Source organism: Hetaerina americana, unplaced genomic scaffold, assembly GCF_022747635.1.
Source record: "Hetaerina americana unplaced genomic scaffold, ioHetAmer1.1.p SCAF_3, whole genome shotgun sequence".
In the NCBI taxonomy this organism is placed as follows: Eukaryota; Metazoa; Arthropoda; class Insecta; order Odonata; family Calopterygidae; genus Hetaerina; species Hetaerina americana.
Window position 1 is genome coordinate 43,357,481 of NW_027286874.1, and position 18,594 is coordinate 43,376,074.

The 18,594-nt window shown below is 39.5% G+C and overlaps 1 protein-coding gene across 1 annotated transcript; it reads left to right on the forward strand.

Annotated features, from left to right (window-relative positions):
• Positions 1-406: 406 nt before the first annotated feature.
• LOC139690014 (cytochrome P450 6k1-like) lies at positions 407-18,594 on the forward strand. Its single transcript, XM_071587194.1, has 7 exons — positions 407-708; positions 2,206-2,467; positions 4,724-4,879; positions 10,535-10,811; positions 12,418-12,666; positions 15,696-15,947; positions 18,293-18,594. The coding sequence occupies exons 1-7, from the start codon at positions 407-409 to the stop codon at positions 18,469-18,471; spliced, it is 1,677 nt and encodes a 558-aa protein (XP_071443295.1). The 3' UTR covers positions 18,472-18,594.

Below are 18,594 nucleotides of genomic sequence, written 5' to 3' on the forward strand. Positions count from 1 at the left end.
ATTACACCATCCGCTGTTCACTTTTATTCCTTTGACGTCATTTAATGGAGGATCTTGAGCTTGGTGTTGCTAACACGAAGGCAGTTTGGCAGTGGAAGAAGGAAGATATGCTGTTATTTGTTTAGTTTGTTTTAACAACGCTTGTGGAACCAATCAAGATACGTTAATTCGTTTCAATGCATAGCCGTAAACGTTTTTCCACTGAATAGTGAATAGCCCGGCCTGGCTGCCGACAAAAATTTTACCGATCAAAAAACAGAATTCTTTCTTTTAGCTGTATTATTTCAAAAAAATTGGTTCAGAGTATTTCCCAAATTTGCGGATGCTTGCAATTCTTTAATATTTAATCAAGGTCAGAATGTGTTAAAAATATTCACTCAAACTTCTAGGTTTTCCGACGTTCTCCATGGATTTGAAAACCTTTCTGGCGTGGGATTGGCAGGTGGTGGTGGCCCTGAGTGCTGTTGCATTAGCTGCCGCTGGAGTCTACTATAAGATCTACTATGATTACTGGAAGCGTCGAGGGTTCCCAGAATTACCCTTTAAACCAGCACCTTTCTTCGGCCACACGACAAGATTACTCCTTGGTCGATCTAATATCATCGAGACTTTCCACGATCTGTACAAATACGCAGGAGATAAACCTCTTGTGGGATACTTTCATGGAAGTCAGCCTTCGATAATGCTTCGAGATCCAGAAATAATCAAGTGAGGCTGAATGACCGATTGATTGAAATTTCCATCTTCTACATTTTTATAATAACAGGAGGAACGTAGAGTTTAGGTTGCCTCCTTAATCCACGCCGTAAAATTAATACCCATGATGAAAAGAAATGTGCTAACGGCTGATGGGAAGCACTATACTGACTATGGTTCAAATTATTTCAACGAATCCTATGATTGTGTGCTCCAAACGTCACGATAAATCATTTAAACTATTTGATTAAGCAGTCAATAATTTTTCACGGAAGAATCCAAGAAATAGAAGTTGCATTTGGCGCTTGGTTATTTCGTCATCATTTGTACACAATGCAGTGACCCTTATTAGCAGTATGTTGTAAATTTTGACACGTAGTATTGTTGACACAGCGCTAAATTAGCTCAAAACTTCATTTAATGTGCGCAAAAAAATTGAAAATGTAAGAAATTGATGCATTTTCTCGCTTGCACACACAGCTTTTTAAATACCTGCCGCTGCTTGTATACATATTTAATTTACTATCACTTTAAATCTTTAGAGGGACCAAAGCGGTAAAATAAAACTAACTTTGATATAAAATAAATCTGAGAAACGTAAACGTCCTGTTATCGCAAGATAACTCATGGTTGGGGTTTGTACTACTGAATTACTCTTCTTAAAAATCAAAATCAAGAATTCAAAGTTCAAACTGAATGTACGATAGCTGTCCAGAAAGTAACTTACGTTTTGAAATAAAATGTGAACCTAGTGGGAATACAAAGGAAAATTATATACATTAGAAAGTCACATTTTCACACCAATACACAAACACAAAATTGTTTCTCTTAAGAAATTTGCCGCCACGCATTTTAACCACCTGTTTATACCAGCATGCAATTCTACGTCACTGCGCGACACAAAGCGCTGTGTTGCAAATCACGTCTAACGAGAGATCGTGAATCGGCGATTTTGACGAATTTTTTCGTTGATATTCACGAATGTTTTGTTGATTTTCACCATCAATTCATCCCTCTCAAGGCTAGGTTTACCACTGTGGTCCTATTCGTGAACATTAGTGCGGCTATTTTTAAACTGAATACGCCACTGCCTCACTCCGCCTTCACTCTTTATTCCGTCTCCGTACACTTCATAAAGTAGCCTATGAATTTATATTGGCTTGTGGTTTTTTCCAGTAAAAATCAAATCAGAGATCGAATTCACAATTCGCGGGATTTTCTGTTGCAGCGCACATTTTAACAGTTCGCATTGAGGAGGAGGATGCGTACTGAGTGTGGGGGCGTTTAGACACCAATATGGTGGCTCAAGCCACAGCCACGCTAGGCAGAAACATAATTTACCTTCTTGACAGCTTTCATATTAGTCAGACCGGAAACAGTGCTTGGTTAATTTACTTAGCTTTGTAATAGATGAAGTTAGATTTGTGATATAACCATAGTCTTTGGTGAATTTGAATGTGGAGTTAATTTAACAATTAATAATTTTGAACTCAACTTTTCATGTTATAGGCACGTTCTCGTAAAGGACTTTCACGCATTTGTAGACAGGGCTTTCGGCTTGGACGATGAAATAGATCCGTTAAACGCCAAGGCACTGTTCAATCTAAGGGGACAGCGATGGAAGGAGATGAGGGCCAGGTTGAGCCCCACGTTCACTTCGGGGCGAATGAAGGCGATGTTCCCTCTCATGCTGGCGTGTGCGGACGAGCTTAGTGCCAGCTGGTCCAAAAACATCGACAAGAATAGAGGGGAAGCCATAATCGAAGCCAAGGTGAGAATCTTTTTCAACCTATTGATATGACGGGCTTAACAAGTGATGAAATTTTACTGGCCCTTCACTTGCTCGGAATTTTCCTTAGGTATTATAGCTGAAACCCGAGCTGGCGAATGTGTTGACAATAGGATATATCACATAATTGTTCTCTCAAATCCTATTTACGCTAAGTTATAATTTGTGACCCCCGGATTAAAAAATGCCAAGAATAATAAGTTCTCGTCAGATTTGAGTCAAGGGAAGATAGATTTTAAATAATGACCCATTATAGCAACATGAACCTTGTTTGGCTATTAAGAAAAAATTAAGAGGTTATGTTAATGTGTTATTATGTTAATGTGTAAGCTATTATGTTAATTATGTGCACCATTTAAACCCTTTGGAAATTAGACAAATTTCGTACCGATTTTTGGTCCATAAAGCTCCTAAAAGACCGATGAGAAACTCATGGCTAAAATAACTATGATTTTCTTATTAACCAACATTATTCTTCTAGAAACTCATAGCTCACATTATTAGGTCTCACAGTGGACAAATGATGTAGTTTATAGAGCACACACGTTCAAGGCTGGACTCAAACCCGTGACATGTCAAACTAGCGGGACCTGCATTTATTTCAATAGTAAAATATTGGGTTTTTCACAAGAAAACGAGAAAATATGTATATTTTTCATGGAATATTTATGAATATAAATGAAAATTATTTTCCCAAGGGAAGAAAGAATTTTTTTAAACATAATTAATTTCGGTATATAGACAGCTTAAAAATTAGTCCTTAATAATGATCGCAGAGTTGAAAGAGTGCTTCTGTTTATTTCATTCTTTAAAAATATGCATAGAAGGAAACAGCCAATGCCTTCATATACCGTGAAAGTTTAAGCATGGATAAACTCGTAGTTCCCGCATTTGAAAGTTGCTTTATGCCCTGCAAAGAGAATTTCGCGTAAAAATCGAAATAACACAATTGCTCTTAAGTTTGGTTTTTTCTTATCAAATCCCATACGTGAAACTCGTTAATAAATAGTAACGTTAGTAATAGTTACATCAAGTGCCGTTAGCTGGTGGGCATAAAATAAATGAAAATATTAGAAATATTTCTTATGCGCTTATTTGCATCGGAAAAGAAATACTCAGTTATTCCACATATATTTTATTGTACACGACCTAGGTTTCGACTTACGAAGTCATCATCAGGTTAAGTACAGAAGGCACACAGCTTTATAGAGTAGACAGAGAAGAGGAGGGGAAAGAGAAGGGAAACTGGTGTGTGTATGGGGGAGGGGGAGAAGGCGGTTGTGTAAGGCGTCAGGGCGGGAGAGGGCGGTTGGGTAAGGCGCCAGGGGGGGAGAAGGGCTGTGGAACCGAGAGAGGTCCATGGGGGGTACGGGAAGAATACGTGAGTTAGCTTATTTGCATAAAACATTGCATTTAAAATGCTATCATAGCTGGTGAGGGGATTGGTCAAATGACGCTTTCTTCCGGTTATCAAGTAACTACTTGGACAAAGTCAGCAATGACTATGTGCGATAAAGTAGTAAAACTACTAAAATTAATTAACGGCAGTGGCTAAGGACTTGTCTCGACTTGCGTCCGTTGTGAATTCGTTCCCAACAAAAGCTTTTAATCTTTAAGAAGTCCCAGACAAAGGAAAAGCATTACCATTTGTCTTTAAAAGTCTCAACATCCGTTGTTTCGAAATTTTCCATACAAGAGAGAGAGAGAGCCGCATTCAAAAACTGGCGGCATCCTCGGAAATTTCAACAGGAAGGTCGCATCGAAGGGATCCGAATTACACGCTAACACCACGTTCACGAGGAGTGGGAAGAGGGAGGTAGGCATTCGCTCAAATCCCGAGAACGTGGAAATGCTCAGACGCATGCAAGTGGAAACCGTGTTGGAATAATGATTATGTCCTTGCATATCGCTTGATGATCAGTTTATTGAATCCAGATCCCTGCTTGAGGTGCTTTGTGGAGAGCATTTTGAGTGAGTACACCGTCCGTCGGATGGGACGTTAAACTTCGGACCCCTTGGCGCCTTTCGTTTCCAACAGGCTAATGCCGACGCCGGTTTTCTCTCCACCCTTCCTTTCCCATCCATCCCTAATGGCGCAAGTGACCTTAGCTGTCGGTCGCCTCCCCTAAATACTACTGCTACTCAGTTTATTGAACGTATTAACCTACTGAAAATATAAAGATAAGATATTAGAAGGAATCTATTGATGAATGACACTGATTTGTGAATTCTTTCGAAATGAAGGAGTGCATGGCTTGCTACTCAACTGATGTCATAGCCACATGCGCCTTTGGTATACGCTGCGACGCCTTGCAGAATCCGGAAACTTCTGAGTTTCGACGCATGGGGAAGCTTATTTTTGAGCCCACGCTGAGAAGGAGAATCCTCCTGGGGGTAAGTGATAGTTTTATCAGCCATTTATCTATGACATTATGGAATGATTTTTTTCTCCGAACTCCTTATGCATGTATTTCAAGTATTAGTTATTCTAATTTGAGTTTAATCTCATTTCACATTATTGAGCCACCAATTGGTTATAATATATATAATGGAATAACGTGGGTATTTGCGGCTGTGAAAATTACTAATGTAGAATAGCAAAAAGAAATATCCGCCATATTTTGCCGTTACTCGTTACACCGCAACGCATCGTGTTACTCGTATGTTGACCCCGCCCCTACGCAGTGGACCGGAGTGAAAGTGGGGTGATGCTGCCTCCTGTCGTTATGCCCTCTATACCGTGGGAGGCGGGATTGCGGGGTCCTTCTGACGAATAGAAGTTGAATTTCTTCAAGCTTATAATTAAGCCCCATCACAGAAATACTTGCAAGCATTAGGAATAAAAGGAAGCATAATGAGCAGCAATTATGAAATTTAAGATTAATCACAGAACATGAATATAGTCTTCTAAACCAGGGGTTAATGCGCGGAATTCAATCAACTCTGATTATTTAACGTATGAATAGGTACAGATCACAAGCAACAAACCTTCTTTCTCCCTGTCCTAGGAAGTGTATTCGCCAAAGGTGTTTTGCGAGGGTAGTGAACTAGCGCATGTAGGTAATGAGTTCGTTTAAAAAGTTGTCTTGTGTGCTTTCCATTTCCTTTAGGCTTCGTTTAGACGGAGGGACGTCTCAGTTTCTCTTAATAAATTGATCTAGAAGGAGGAAACTGGTGCGCTTTTAAATGCGTCTCCTGATTTCAAATTTTTAATTGGGATTTTTACGATAAGTTCGTGATTAGAAGACAAAGTTCTTTACACTGCAGTTTTTAAATGTTTGATTAGTCAAAGGAAGCGTGGTAGCCCATTGGGCACAGCGCTGGGTAACTGACCGGAGGGCCCTCACCCTATAAATCAACCTTTCGGGCTGACTGATGCGGGGGTATTATTTTAAATCTTTTCTGATATCTCTTTACACTTATCGTCAGGGGGAGAGGCAGCAAATGATTCTTTTGTTCCCCAAGCAAGTGGGGAGTAGCCCCATTGCGTGGGGATACCTGCCCATCTTCTCCCGTGTGGAAGTGAGGCAACGGATGTTAGTACGATCCCTTCTCTAATAATACAACATACAATTGTATTTTTTTCTGAAAATTTCTGAAAGAAATTTCAGTTAATAACAACGTCTTTCAATCAAAAATATTGATACCGAGTTAGAAAATATTTCCGCCGAGAATTTTTTTTTACATTCACGACTGAGATTTCGGAGAAATGTTGTCACCGACAGGTATAGGAGATAGATGTATACATATGCAGATACAGGTAGTGCTGATGATGGCTATATTTGTCGAAACCTCGGTCCTGGATATAAAGTAAAATTCTTTGGTGGAACTGTTTTCTTATTATCCTTCGGCATGGGGAAGTTTTACAAAGTAAAGACTTCAGCTAAAAACAATAATAAAAACACACAATTTCAACGAAAATAACTATTCAAATCTTTCTTTTCGTCAAATATGTTGGTGTTTTTGTATCTCAGTTTTTTGGTTTGGTCGCGAATAATGCGAGGGTAGGCTACTAACAACTATTGTGCCATTAATGAGGATAGGTGGGTAATTTGGCAGATATAGGATTTTCTCCATGTTTCTAATAGTCTCTCTTCATGACCTGAAGGGCTTCAATACTAAAAAAACAGTAACTTTTACTTCAAATTTAACTTAAAATGGGTTATCGTTTCAGTTATATAAGATTGGAGTCATTAGTTCATGGAATAGAGAGGGCTCCATTTACCGAGATAGACCAAGAGAGTGCTCCATGAACAAACATCATATATGCGGATTACGACTTCACTAAGTATTAGAAATTTTTGTAGTATGGTAAAGATATTTTATTTATTTAAGTTCCCTGCAAGCCACCGCTAGGGTGTGTGGCAGGGGGTGAATACACTCCTAACTAATTTCTACCCGAACATGACCCTACCGCGTTCGAACAATGTTATTTCCATTTCTTATCGTTCGTGGAAATAATTATATCTTAAATTCATCTGTTCTACATTTAATATCTATAATTTTATTAGCATAATCTCTTACCGTGGTACAATGGGGTAATGATACATTTTCAACGTAATTGCTAAAGAGGCCTCCTTCCAATTTATGCAAGAACTTCAATCTGTAATTTAACCTTCGCTACGTTAGTAATTCCAAGCTTAGCTCCCCTAATATTTTGGATACGCTACTAAGTTCATCATAACAGCCTTTAACAAATCTAGCTCCTCTACGCTGCCCGCGATCCAATTCGGCAATTAATCCAACATCATGAGGATCCCATATACGAGGGTCATCCGGAAAGTAGTACCCGTTCGTGCCGCATGAAGTGCTGACGACGCGAGTAGCCGCTGGACGAGGTCAGATAGCTTCAGTGGCTTGTCTGCCTTCTCTGAGCCAAGTTGCGTGACGCTAGCATTGCCTGTGTTGTTTCTGTGATTGTTTACAATGTTTAAAAAAATTGAGAACGCCGCCAGTTGTGAAGTGAGGGCAGTGATTAAATTCCTCAATGCAAGAAACGTTCGCCCATGTGATATTCATCGCCAATTAAAGGAGGTGTATGGAGACAATGTAATGGACGAGTCGTCTGTTCGGCGGTGGTGTCGCAACTTCAACATGGGGAGGGGGAACACACACGACGATGAGCGTTCGGAGAGACCGTCTGTCATTACAGACCAACTGGTGAGCTCAGTTGACGAATTCGTGAGGAACGATCGGCGCGTCACAATTGATGACATCTGTGAGCATTTTCCCAATGTTTCTCGAACAATTGTTCATGAAATTGTTAAACACCATCTGCATTATGCAAAAATTTGTGCAAGATGGGTCCCTCGCAAGCTTACAGATGAGCACAAAACCAAGCGTATGGCTGCAGCACTGACGTTTTTGGGACGTTATTCTGATGAAGGAGACTCTTTCTTGACTCGCATAATTACTGGTGACGAAACATGGGTTTGTTATGCATCACCTGAGAGTAAACGACAGTCAATGGAGTGGCATCATGCTCATTCACCAAACAAACCAAAAAAATTCAAGACAGTTCTGTCCACCAGGAAACTCATGGCAACCATTTTCTGGGATCGACGAGGTGTATTGCTTATTGATTTTATGGCCCGTGGAGACACTATTAATGCCAATGCGTATTGTGAAACATTAAAGAAATTACGGCGGGCAATACAAAATCGGCGGCGAGGTCTATTGTCTACTGGTGTCATTCTCGTTCATGACAATGCCAGGCCTCATGCAGCTGGGATAACACAAAAACTTTTGCAGCAATTCAAATGGGAAACTTTCGACCATCCACCGTATAGCCCGGACTTGGCCCCTTCAGATTTTCATCTCTTTACAAAGCTTAAAGACTTTTTGGCAGGAAAAAGATTTGACAGCGATGAAGAACTTAAAGAAGGAGTGACCCTGTATCTCAATGAGCTGGCGGCGAAGGACTATGCAGCAGGAATACAGAAACTTGTCACACGTTATGACAAATGCCTTAATTTGCTTGGAGATTATGTTGAGAAGTAGTTTTAAGTATCCTCTTTCAAATAAAATTTTTTATGTTTGTTAATATTTACTTTTGTGTCTTTATTTCACGAACGGGTACTACTTTCCGGATGACCCTCGTACTTGCAGCATATTCTAAATGAGGACTAACCAGCGACAGATACCATTTCTCTTTGATCTTTTCATCACATTTACCTAGTACTCATTTAATACATAATAATTTTTTGTAAGCTTGTCCACATATTCCCCGTATGTGTTTCACCCAGGAGAGATCGTGAGTGAAGGTACATCTTAGGTATCTAATTGAGTCTACACATTCCATTTCGGTGTTCCCAAGGCAATAGGCGTTCGGGTGCAAATTCCATTTTTTACAAAAATGTATGACTACGCTCTTTTATAAGTTCAATTCTCATTGCCAAGTGTCGCACCAGCGTTGTATAGGATTAAGGCCATCTGACAAAGCTGCTGTGTCCTCAGGATCACGAATATCACGGTAAACCACTGCATCGTCGGCAAATAAACGTATCTTATATTAATCTTATATATTAGGCTTATCGAATAGGGTGTCAATGTCATTAATGTTAAGTAGGCACAAAAGAGGTCCGATGACACTTCCCCGGGGGAACACCTGAAGTAACTTCTACCGCATTTCAGCTAACTCCATCTATCACTACTCTTTGTACCCGACCATTCAAAAAGTCTTTAATCCAACCCCGCATATTGTTATGCATACCATATGCTTCTAGCTTTGCGAGTAGTTTACTATGAAGTACCTTGTCGAGGGCTTTCTTAAAACCTAGAAAGATCGCGACCACTGGAATATTGTTCTCTCTCGAAATAAGAATATCACGAACGAAAAGCGCTGGTTGTCTCTCGCAGGATCTACATTTTCGGAAACCGAGCGGACTTTTCAATAATAATTCCTCATTATCGAGGTGTCTCACGGTCGAACTAGCAAATACATGTTCCATAACCTAGCACGAAATGGATGTGAGGGAAATAGGTCTGTAATTACTCGGTTCCTCCTATCTCCATTTTTAAATAATGGAGTCACGTTAGCCGTTTTCCTATCTCTTGGAACCTTGTGATCTACCAGCGACTTCTTAAATATAATTTCAAGATACAGCGCAATTTCGAAACTAGATTGTTAAATATACGAGCGGGTATTTTATCGGTCCCGGAGGATTTAATTAGCCTTAATATTTGTCAGCATACGTTCTATTCCATCATATAAGATTTCAATTTGTGGCATCGGTTGACCGACACGATTTGGTGAGCTATCGGAAGCATGCGCTTAGATATTGGTGAAGACGCTTTAAAAGAAGGAATTTAATAAGTTTGCCTTTTCCTAACTGCTGGTTACTCTTTCCTCTTTATCATTTTTGAGTGAATTCACAGTTGACTTATTTCCCTGAACTTCTCTGTCGTAAGACCAAAATGCTTTTAGATTATCTTTCAAATTTTTCGCTAACCTTTTCCTTTTGAATTCGCTTGACGCTATATTAACATTAAAGACTAATTCTTACCCCAAAGAAATGTTTTCGACTTCAGACCCAAGACATCACAATTTCCAAATGGCGACTTTGAAAATACTCCTTAGAGATTGTCGGATCAGTACATATTTGCTGACTAATTAAATCAAATACTTTTCCATTAAGCACCGAGAGTTTCCGTTGACATTTCATTGTATTCTGAAACTCCTGAAGTTGAATATTATTACGCTCTTTGCTTATTCTAAATGATTCGCGTGCTCCAAAATGTATTAAAGAGTAGAAGTCGGGACTTGTCAACTCTTATTGTTTTATATCATTGAAATATCATACCCGTTGAAGAGAATTATAAATGATGCGGAATTGAAGAACAGCTTAGAGTGATTTGTTGTATGAGGGTGCTTTTTGTTAGACGAAGATAAGAAATGTAGCCAGGTTTAGTCTGAGTTCATCCAAAACCTATCTTAGATGGTAGGGTAACAAAAATATTTATTTGAAACAGTCAATATTTGTTAACGTGAATTTTGTATCTTCACATTGACGACGATCGCATTATAGTGAAATTCACCTACTCCCACAGATATTTGTCATTTCCCCGAAGCTGTTGAAATGGACTGGAATGAAGTTTACCGACGACTTAACTTCATCATTCTTCCGCAACTTTGTTCAAGACTTGGTCGAGAAGAAGGAAAAAGCCATTGAGGAGAGTGAGAAAACTGGAGGAGCCATCAAAACGTTCGGGGACTTTATTCACCATTTGGTTCTGATGAAGAAGCGAGGATTCCACTTTAAGGATGAGGTTGATGAGGAGGATGATCAAAGCGAAGTAGTTAATCGAGAGCAGAAGAAGCTTAAAGGTACTATTTTATCATACTCTGTTCATGATGAATTTCTTTATTTAACTCTAATTTTTCAAACTATCCCAGACAAAATGTACATAAACCATTCAATATGCAGGTGTCATTAACCGCTAATGAATGAGTTATGTAATTACAGCTTCTAAATTTCATCCGTCATGCTCGCATAAAATATAAATTAATATCAAACCATGCACAACTGGCATGAAAGAGAGCGCAAGTTTTATCTTTTTATGATAGTCTTTTGCACTGTTAGGAATGCGACAATTACATAATGTAGGAGAAAATGTCACCAAACAGGAAAAAGGTTGAACTCTAACGCCATGTTAAGGAGCACTTGACTCTAGAAGGAACACAAATACATGCCTACAGCTGAATTCTTATTCAAGGGATCGGATTCTTAATTTTATTTTTCGCTAATTTACAGTAATAAAGAATCGTTTCAAATATCGTGTTTTTAAATCACTACGGATGGAGATATAGGAACATAGAAAATTCCAGAAAACCAGTAGAGATTTCAACTCAACTACATTGCACTACTTGAAAATTAAACTTCACTTAATAGAAATTCAAAGCAAAAATTCTTAAAACCTAATAAATACCGTCTATGACAATGAAAAAAGATACAAAATATCAGAAGTATTTCTTAGATACCGTGAGACATGTACCTGAATTTATCATTATCTTCATCATTTGAATTATTTTACATATTCAGTGGCGAATAAAAATCAAGAAAAACTTAATTTTTTATTTTGCATGCCTGGCGTTGAATCAACCCCTCGACATACACCCTACCGCTGGTATTCAGGATACCATGTAGCTACAGAAAAACCTTCACTTTCATTTTCCATGTTTGCTCCAAACTTTTCCTAGCAGAGTTTATGAAGATAAAACCATTTTTACCACTGGTAAAAGTGTCCAGCATTAATTATATATCAACAAATACGAACAGGAAAAATCTACCTATTACCGTATCGATGCTGATAAGGACATGTATAAGCAGCTAAGAATTGCCATGGTGTCATAATTTAACCCTACACTTGATGCCGTAGAGCGCTTCGTGTCCTTCGCAGACAAATAGGGTTTGAAGCTATTGAAGGCGATTAAGCTCCAGGAGAGTAGGCGAAAATAACTAATCTTCTGGAGAAATGAGTTCCGGACTTGGATCCAGAGACCGGGACCAAATTGAACCCTTTTTCCCGCTAGCTCCAGAGCTTCGAGGTAACTTTTATAAACCCTTAGGAGCATTTCATATTCTTCCATATGGGTGCCTAATGGTAAGAAAGTGTTTTAGTAATTTCCTTGATGTCAATATAAATTTGAAACATTTTATTTGCTGGAGAGAAAAAAATGTAATCCTAGTTGTTGTGATTCCTAAATCTTTGTTATCATATCCGTTAATATTTACTTTATGGCCACGTTTTAGACAAATATAGCGGATATTGCTGTAATTTTTCAGACAAATATTGTAACGTGATTTAATAATCCTTGATGAACACGAACTTTATTGATCTGTTGTGGTATGCGTAGTTTAAAAGATTTATCACCCTTGCTTTCTTCGTCTCACCGTCTAATCCAAAAAGTCCGAATAACTTTCCTCTTCTAGTGGAGCCTTCTTGGGCGAACATCGACAACGAAGACTTGACGGCTCAAGTGTTGCTGTTCTTTTCGGCTGGCTTCGAAACAACGTCATCCCTCCTCAGTTTCGCTCTGTACGAGTTGTCGGCGTCGGAGAGTGGGAGAGCCATCCAGGAGAAACTGAGGGAGGAGGTGGACAGGGTTATGGAGGAAGATGGCGGGAAGATCACCTACGAAGGGCTGAAAAGGATGGACCTCCTGGATCGTGTCCTGAAAGGTTTGATCTTCACGTGTCCTTAGAAGGGCACGACGGTCAATATGAGCGCCATGTAACGAAAAGCGTACTCAACGAATTCCCATCGTTAGTAGATAGATGTCAATCCGAATATTGGTTCACCGAAGCTCAAGTGAACCATATCTTTTCATTGGGACACACATTTCCCTCCGACGTTGGTACCGTTACGTCTCTCGTTATTTGAATAATGTTCGCCCTAGTTGAACTTCTTATATTGCTCTTCCGAAAAAAATCCCTTGCCTTTGTATTAAAAAAAAACTCAAGCCTAAAACTCAAAATATTTTCTAGTCGTCTCCTCTCCTAGTATAAACAGGTGTAGCAGAAGCATAGAGCTGAGCACCAGCGAGAGTTAGTCGCGGGGATGGAGATTGCCCGGATTCATGCCCGAGTGTCTATATTTTGACATTTATGGCAAAACGCCTCCTTTCGACTTCCCTACAGCTTTAGGCGCAGAAACAGATGTCAGGATTGTCGCAAGGGGCGTTTCGTGTGCGACACAAAGGGTATCGGGGAAAGTCACATGAAATACGCAGTAAATAAAACCCAGGCAGAGCCCTCGTCCATCGAAAAGTAAGGAATGAAGGCAGGATGGGCGCGGTCACGAAACTCGTAACCCAGGCAGAGCCCTCGTCCAAAGGTAAGGTCCGATGAGGAGTGTGGGAGCGGCGAACGCTGTCACAGACACTGTAACACGGGCATGGCCCTCGTCCGTCGGAAAGTAAGGGATAAAGGCGGGATGGACGCGATCACGAAACTCGTAACCCAGACAGAGCCCTCGTCCAAAGGAGATTCAGCAGTAGCACACGCTGTCGCAACAAGCGCAACACAGCCGAAGCCTCGCGTTCTACCGGTCACCGCCAGATAACCAACTGACTACTTTTCGCCCCGCGACCAGGTCTTTTATACCTAACTTTGGAGCCAGGGAAGGAATACTACGTCGCATACTGGCGACATTGTGTCTTTGTTTAGTTGGAAGATTCGGAGGAGCCAGGGAAGGAATACCATGTCGCATACTTGCGACAGGATCGAGGAGGAGGAAGGGAGGGGGTTTGCGGAGGGAGATCTCCTTCCTGCCAAGGGGGGAGACCACCACTTCAGTTTATCTCACGGCACCCGCCGTCTCCTTGTCTCCCAGTATCACCCCAAGAAATATATCTCTTTCCGGTGACCCGTCTTTCCCATGATCTTCCATCTAACCACCCGTTCTCAGCCACACACAGCCCTCCCCAGTACATCTGAAACGTATTAAGAGGGACAACGAAAACGTTAACTAAAGCCAAGTAACGCAACGGTAGTAAATATATTATTTTATGGTTACTCTTGTACAAGTAGTATTGACCTCCCATGGCAATCAAATTTCAAATTTCGTATCCCCTATAGCTTTGGTAGAGAACATGATTTTCCTTTTTTGGTAGCGATTCCATCGGTCTGAATACTGGCTAGGCCTACCATTCCGCTCTTCGTCATGGGCATTTGTACGGGCATTTTTGAATTTTCTGAACCACTTTCCAACCATCCCCTCACTCATTAATTTGGGTCCATTAACCATGCACAACTCAACGATGAATTTAAGCAGCTGTTGATCCTTTTGCCCACAAAAATCAAATCAATGTACACTTTTCGCAACTGGCCGGAGCAACGATTTTTGAGGACATCATTATATGCATTCACCGCCAGGCGAACGACTACTTAATCAAATCATTGCCTTCAGTGCTTTCGGTAAAAATAAATAGATGGCGCTGCATGCGCTTTGTTCTGACCGACTAATATTTATATAAGAAAACGGACTTTACTTTTCGAATATGCCTCGTAATTATAACTTCATTGCCTTCATCCATTTCGTCAGTATGTTTTAAGGCCTCATTAAAAATTATATTATATACACACGTTTTAGCATGATAGTAAATGTTTAAGTATTATTAATTTTACATGTAATTTTAATCGAAGTAACTAATTTGGCGTAATTTTTGCAGTAATGGGTGCATACAAATACGAAGTTGGAATTTAACATCCCCTGTGTTCAAATTAAGTGTCTTGAATAGCTGAGATTAGTATGTTAGTTAATTATTATAGAGGGTAGAGCTTTGGGTACAGTTATCTTACAATTCCTTTCAATTCATTCCAATAATATCTTTTTTCAATATAATTAATTCATGGGAAATACTGAGGAGTATAGCGGCCACAGGCAAATGCGTTTTGGTTGAATAATGATAGTTTATTTCGGCTGAAGTGTACAACGAAGTTTTGCAACATTGTCTTAAATTTAAAACGCGTAGATGGAATTGTAAAACGGAATTCCTAAATTTTGATTAAATTCAGAGCTGCCAGCTTCAAAATCAAAGGTTGCATAGAAACGGTCTCCGGAAAAAAACGCTGGCACGATAAGTCTAACAAGAAAGCAATCTTGTTAAATTTAATAATTCTAACGGAATAAAACAGGAACTCTAAAAAAGTAATTACTTAGTGAACTTTATGGTCATATAGTATATGAACGGTAGCTCCTGTTTTCCGTTTCTTTAATATTCCTGAAAAATTAACTAGGACAACCACTAGCCGGCGTATCGATTTTAGGTATTTGAGCCCACAAAAGTATTGTTTCTGTGCAAAACCGCTCACTTCATACGAAGACAATAGTTGGTTTTGAATCCCTACATTTACCAATCACAAGGAAAGTAGTGAGAAAAGTAAGAGATGGATTGTTCTAACGAAATCAATGTGCTCTATCCTCAACCAGCATCGCGACTATCTCTGGCCGCGTGTAGACCACCTGGTTTGCAGCCGCGAAAATTTCATGGAAACGATTACAATTTTTTTGGAGTGTGACAATGTTCAAACAATTAAACCATGCATTTAATGTTAAGGTTCGGTCAAGAGTCTTATTTTAACCGCATTTTTTCATTAATTTTACCTAATTCAGAGGCTCTACCAATTGACCAACCATGATTATTTGTGCATATAATTGTCTGTAAGGCCTTATTCATTTTAGCAGTTTTCGTACTCTCTTTTTTTAGAGACTCTGCGGATACACCCACCTGCGGGAATTCTGACTAGAAATGCAGTTGAGCCATACAAAATCCCTGGAACTAATCTCGTCATCGAGAAGGGAATGCAGTTGTTTATTTCTATGCACTCCATTCAATTGGACGAGAAATACTTCCCGAATCCCATGCACTTCGACCCAGACCGATTTCTGCCCGAGAACAAAGAGAATATTAAACAATTCTCATACTTACCATTTGGAGACGGACCTCGTGTATGCATTGGTGAGTGTATGATGCGCGTAGACATAGATTGGGGTTATATTCTTGTGTAAATCATTCATCGTGAGTGTATTTTTGATTTTCATCCTATTGCAACAAGTTTTATGCATGCGTAAAGGAAATTATATTTGCCCCTTCCATTGTAACCTTTGAAGTCCTTTTCGGTCATTTTCCAGCTCAAGAAAGGGGTGCTTTATTCAAAGTGTAAAAACCATTCGTTTGGACTGCGATGGATCCAGGTCCAGGCGAATGATTTTTACACTCTAAATTTTTTAAAATTTTAATGCACATTAGCGGAAGACTCCATTTAAGTTACTTTCGCGGTATTTACCACATTTAGCCAAATTTGTGTTTCATTCATGTCTTCCGGGTAAATATGCTACCGGCTGTCCAATATGAACGACTATTACCACTTTTATCTCGTGAAAATATAACGAGTCCCTAATAATAGCCGGCTAAATAATCTGCATATTCATATGCGTGCGTGTACTCATATTTGAGCACGTATGGTATCTATAAGGTATCTATATGCTAACACACCCGCCAGACGCTCTTGGGACGGATTGTGGGGTATTGTGTAATTTTAGATCCTCGTAGTTCCCTGCAAAACGTAGGTGTGTTCTCTTTGCTAAATATGGTAGCATTCTACATAGGGTCTGCAAAGAAACCTGGCCAGTTTAGTCTGGCGGGCAATCGGCGCAAGGTCGTGTTTTAATTTCGCTGAGTTGATTTCGGCTATGTTCTCTCTGGGTCACCACATGGCCTGAAAAGTAACTAAGGCTCATCGGGAATATAATTTACGCCATCGATACTACGACAGGGGAAAATGCGAAAAGGCGAGAAAATTCCTTCTTATATGAATATTGCTTTGAAAGTTTTTTTTACTCAAATTATCTACTATTTAATAAATACCAACTTACCAATTCATTAAGAGCCAATTGCCCCGAACTTATCTCTCTCTAGGCTAAAATAATGAACCACCGAAGTTGTTTCTTCAGTGTTACGCATATCTTATTTATTCAATGCAGAGCGGTCTCCAAGGCAACACGATAGTTATTTCTTCCTGATTCATGATATCGATCGTACTTCCCTCCTATAACACGATATGACGGTGATTGAGAAACTAGGGGAATAAGCGTCTAAGTAATTTATACTTTAACATTTAAAGATGTTTCCTTTGAATTTAATTCCGCCACACTCTAACACCGCTTGCTAATGGAAATATGAATATTCAATTAAGGACTTAATAAGGGTAGTTAATCATTCTTTCGAATTTCAATTGCGAACTGTGTTCTGGTCTGTATTCGTCAATGTTCATTCAGATTTTCTTATTTTATTTTAGCAATTCAAACCAGTCTAAGAGTTACTGTATCGCTTTTGAGACATATTTGGTATTGTTCAAATACCCAAATGATGGCAAAAGTGATAACTTTGGCGCTTATTGTTGAAATTTCCTCATTAGTGTAATTATTATTAGCAGTAGCCAACCGATTAGGTAGGTTTTTGATCCTAAACCTCCGCACTACATTTTAAAATAACTCAATCTTTAGCTCCCCATGCATTCTCCTTCCCTCAATTCCAATCCATCCAAATCCCTATTCTTCTCCGCTCTCTGCCTCGCTTCTCCAGAATTCTCCACTCCGTTGTCATATTCATCATCCCATTTCTTCTCATTATATTTTGCATCCACTTGTTCTGCTATCTTCGAATGTCTCCCATGAGCCATCCCTATCCCACTACCTTGCCTAGAATTTTGTCTGTTTTCCTCTCCATCTTATTTTATCCATTCCTCTCTACATCAACATCTCTACAATCTACATTTATCCTCATGGCTCTACGACCAAGTTTCCGAAAGTCACAAAACTATGCTCAATATTTAAGTGTTCACTATTTTTTTATATCTTTACAATTAAGTGCTTGTAATCAACTCCTTTGTATTACTATGATGACTACTTGTAATCATTCAAAAAGGATACTCTCAAACCATTACAACAATAATGTGTATTTTTTGGCATGTATGTTTATTCCAAAGAAACTGCGGGAGATGCCGCAACAGTAACTTTTAACGGAGTCATCCGCTAATGTGCATTTCAATGCAACAGTTTCAGAGTGTAAAAATCATTCGCCTTGACTGGGATTCGAACCCAGATCCCTCAATATCCGGTCGAGTGCTTTAGCCACTTAAGCTAGGACGCCTCGGTAGCTTAAGTGGCTAAAGCACTCGACCGGATATTGAGGGATCTGGGTTCGAATCCCAGTCAAGGCGAATGATTTTTACACTCTGAAACTGTTGCATTGATGAATGTTTATGTTTAGCACTCAATGTATTTTATTTATTTTTCAAACAGGAGAAAGATTTGCACAAATGCAAGTTAAGTTGGGATTAGCTTCAGTGATAACTCAATTTGAGTTTGAGGTGTGTCGTGAGAAGACGGACGTCCCCATCAGGTACAAGAAAACAGCTTTTGTGCTGACGTCGGAGCAAGGTATATGGCTGAAAGTAAGGCATCGACGAGGGAAGAAATGAAAGGAAGCGCAGCTGTTGGAGTTAAGCTCACCAGAAAGCATCGATAATCCGCTACCGCAATCATAGACAAAGATAATGGATTTCATTGATTGAATGGTCATCATGTTTCAAGCAGTCATTGTC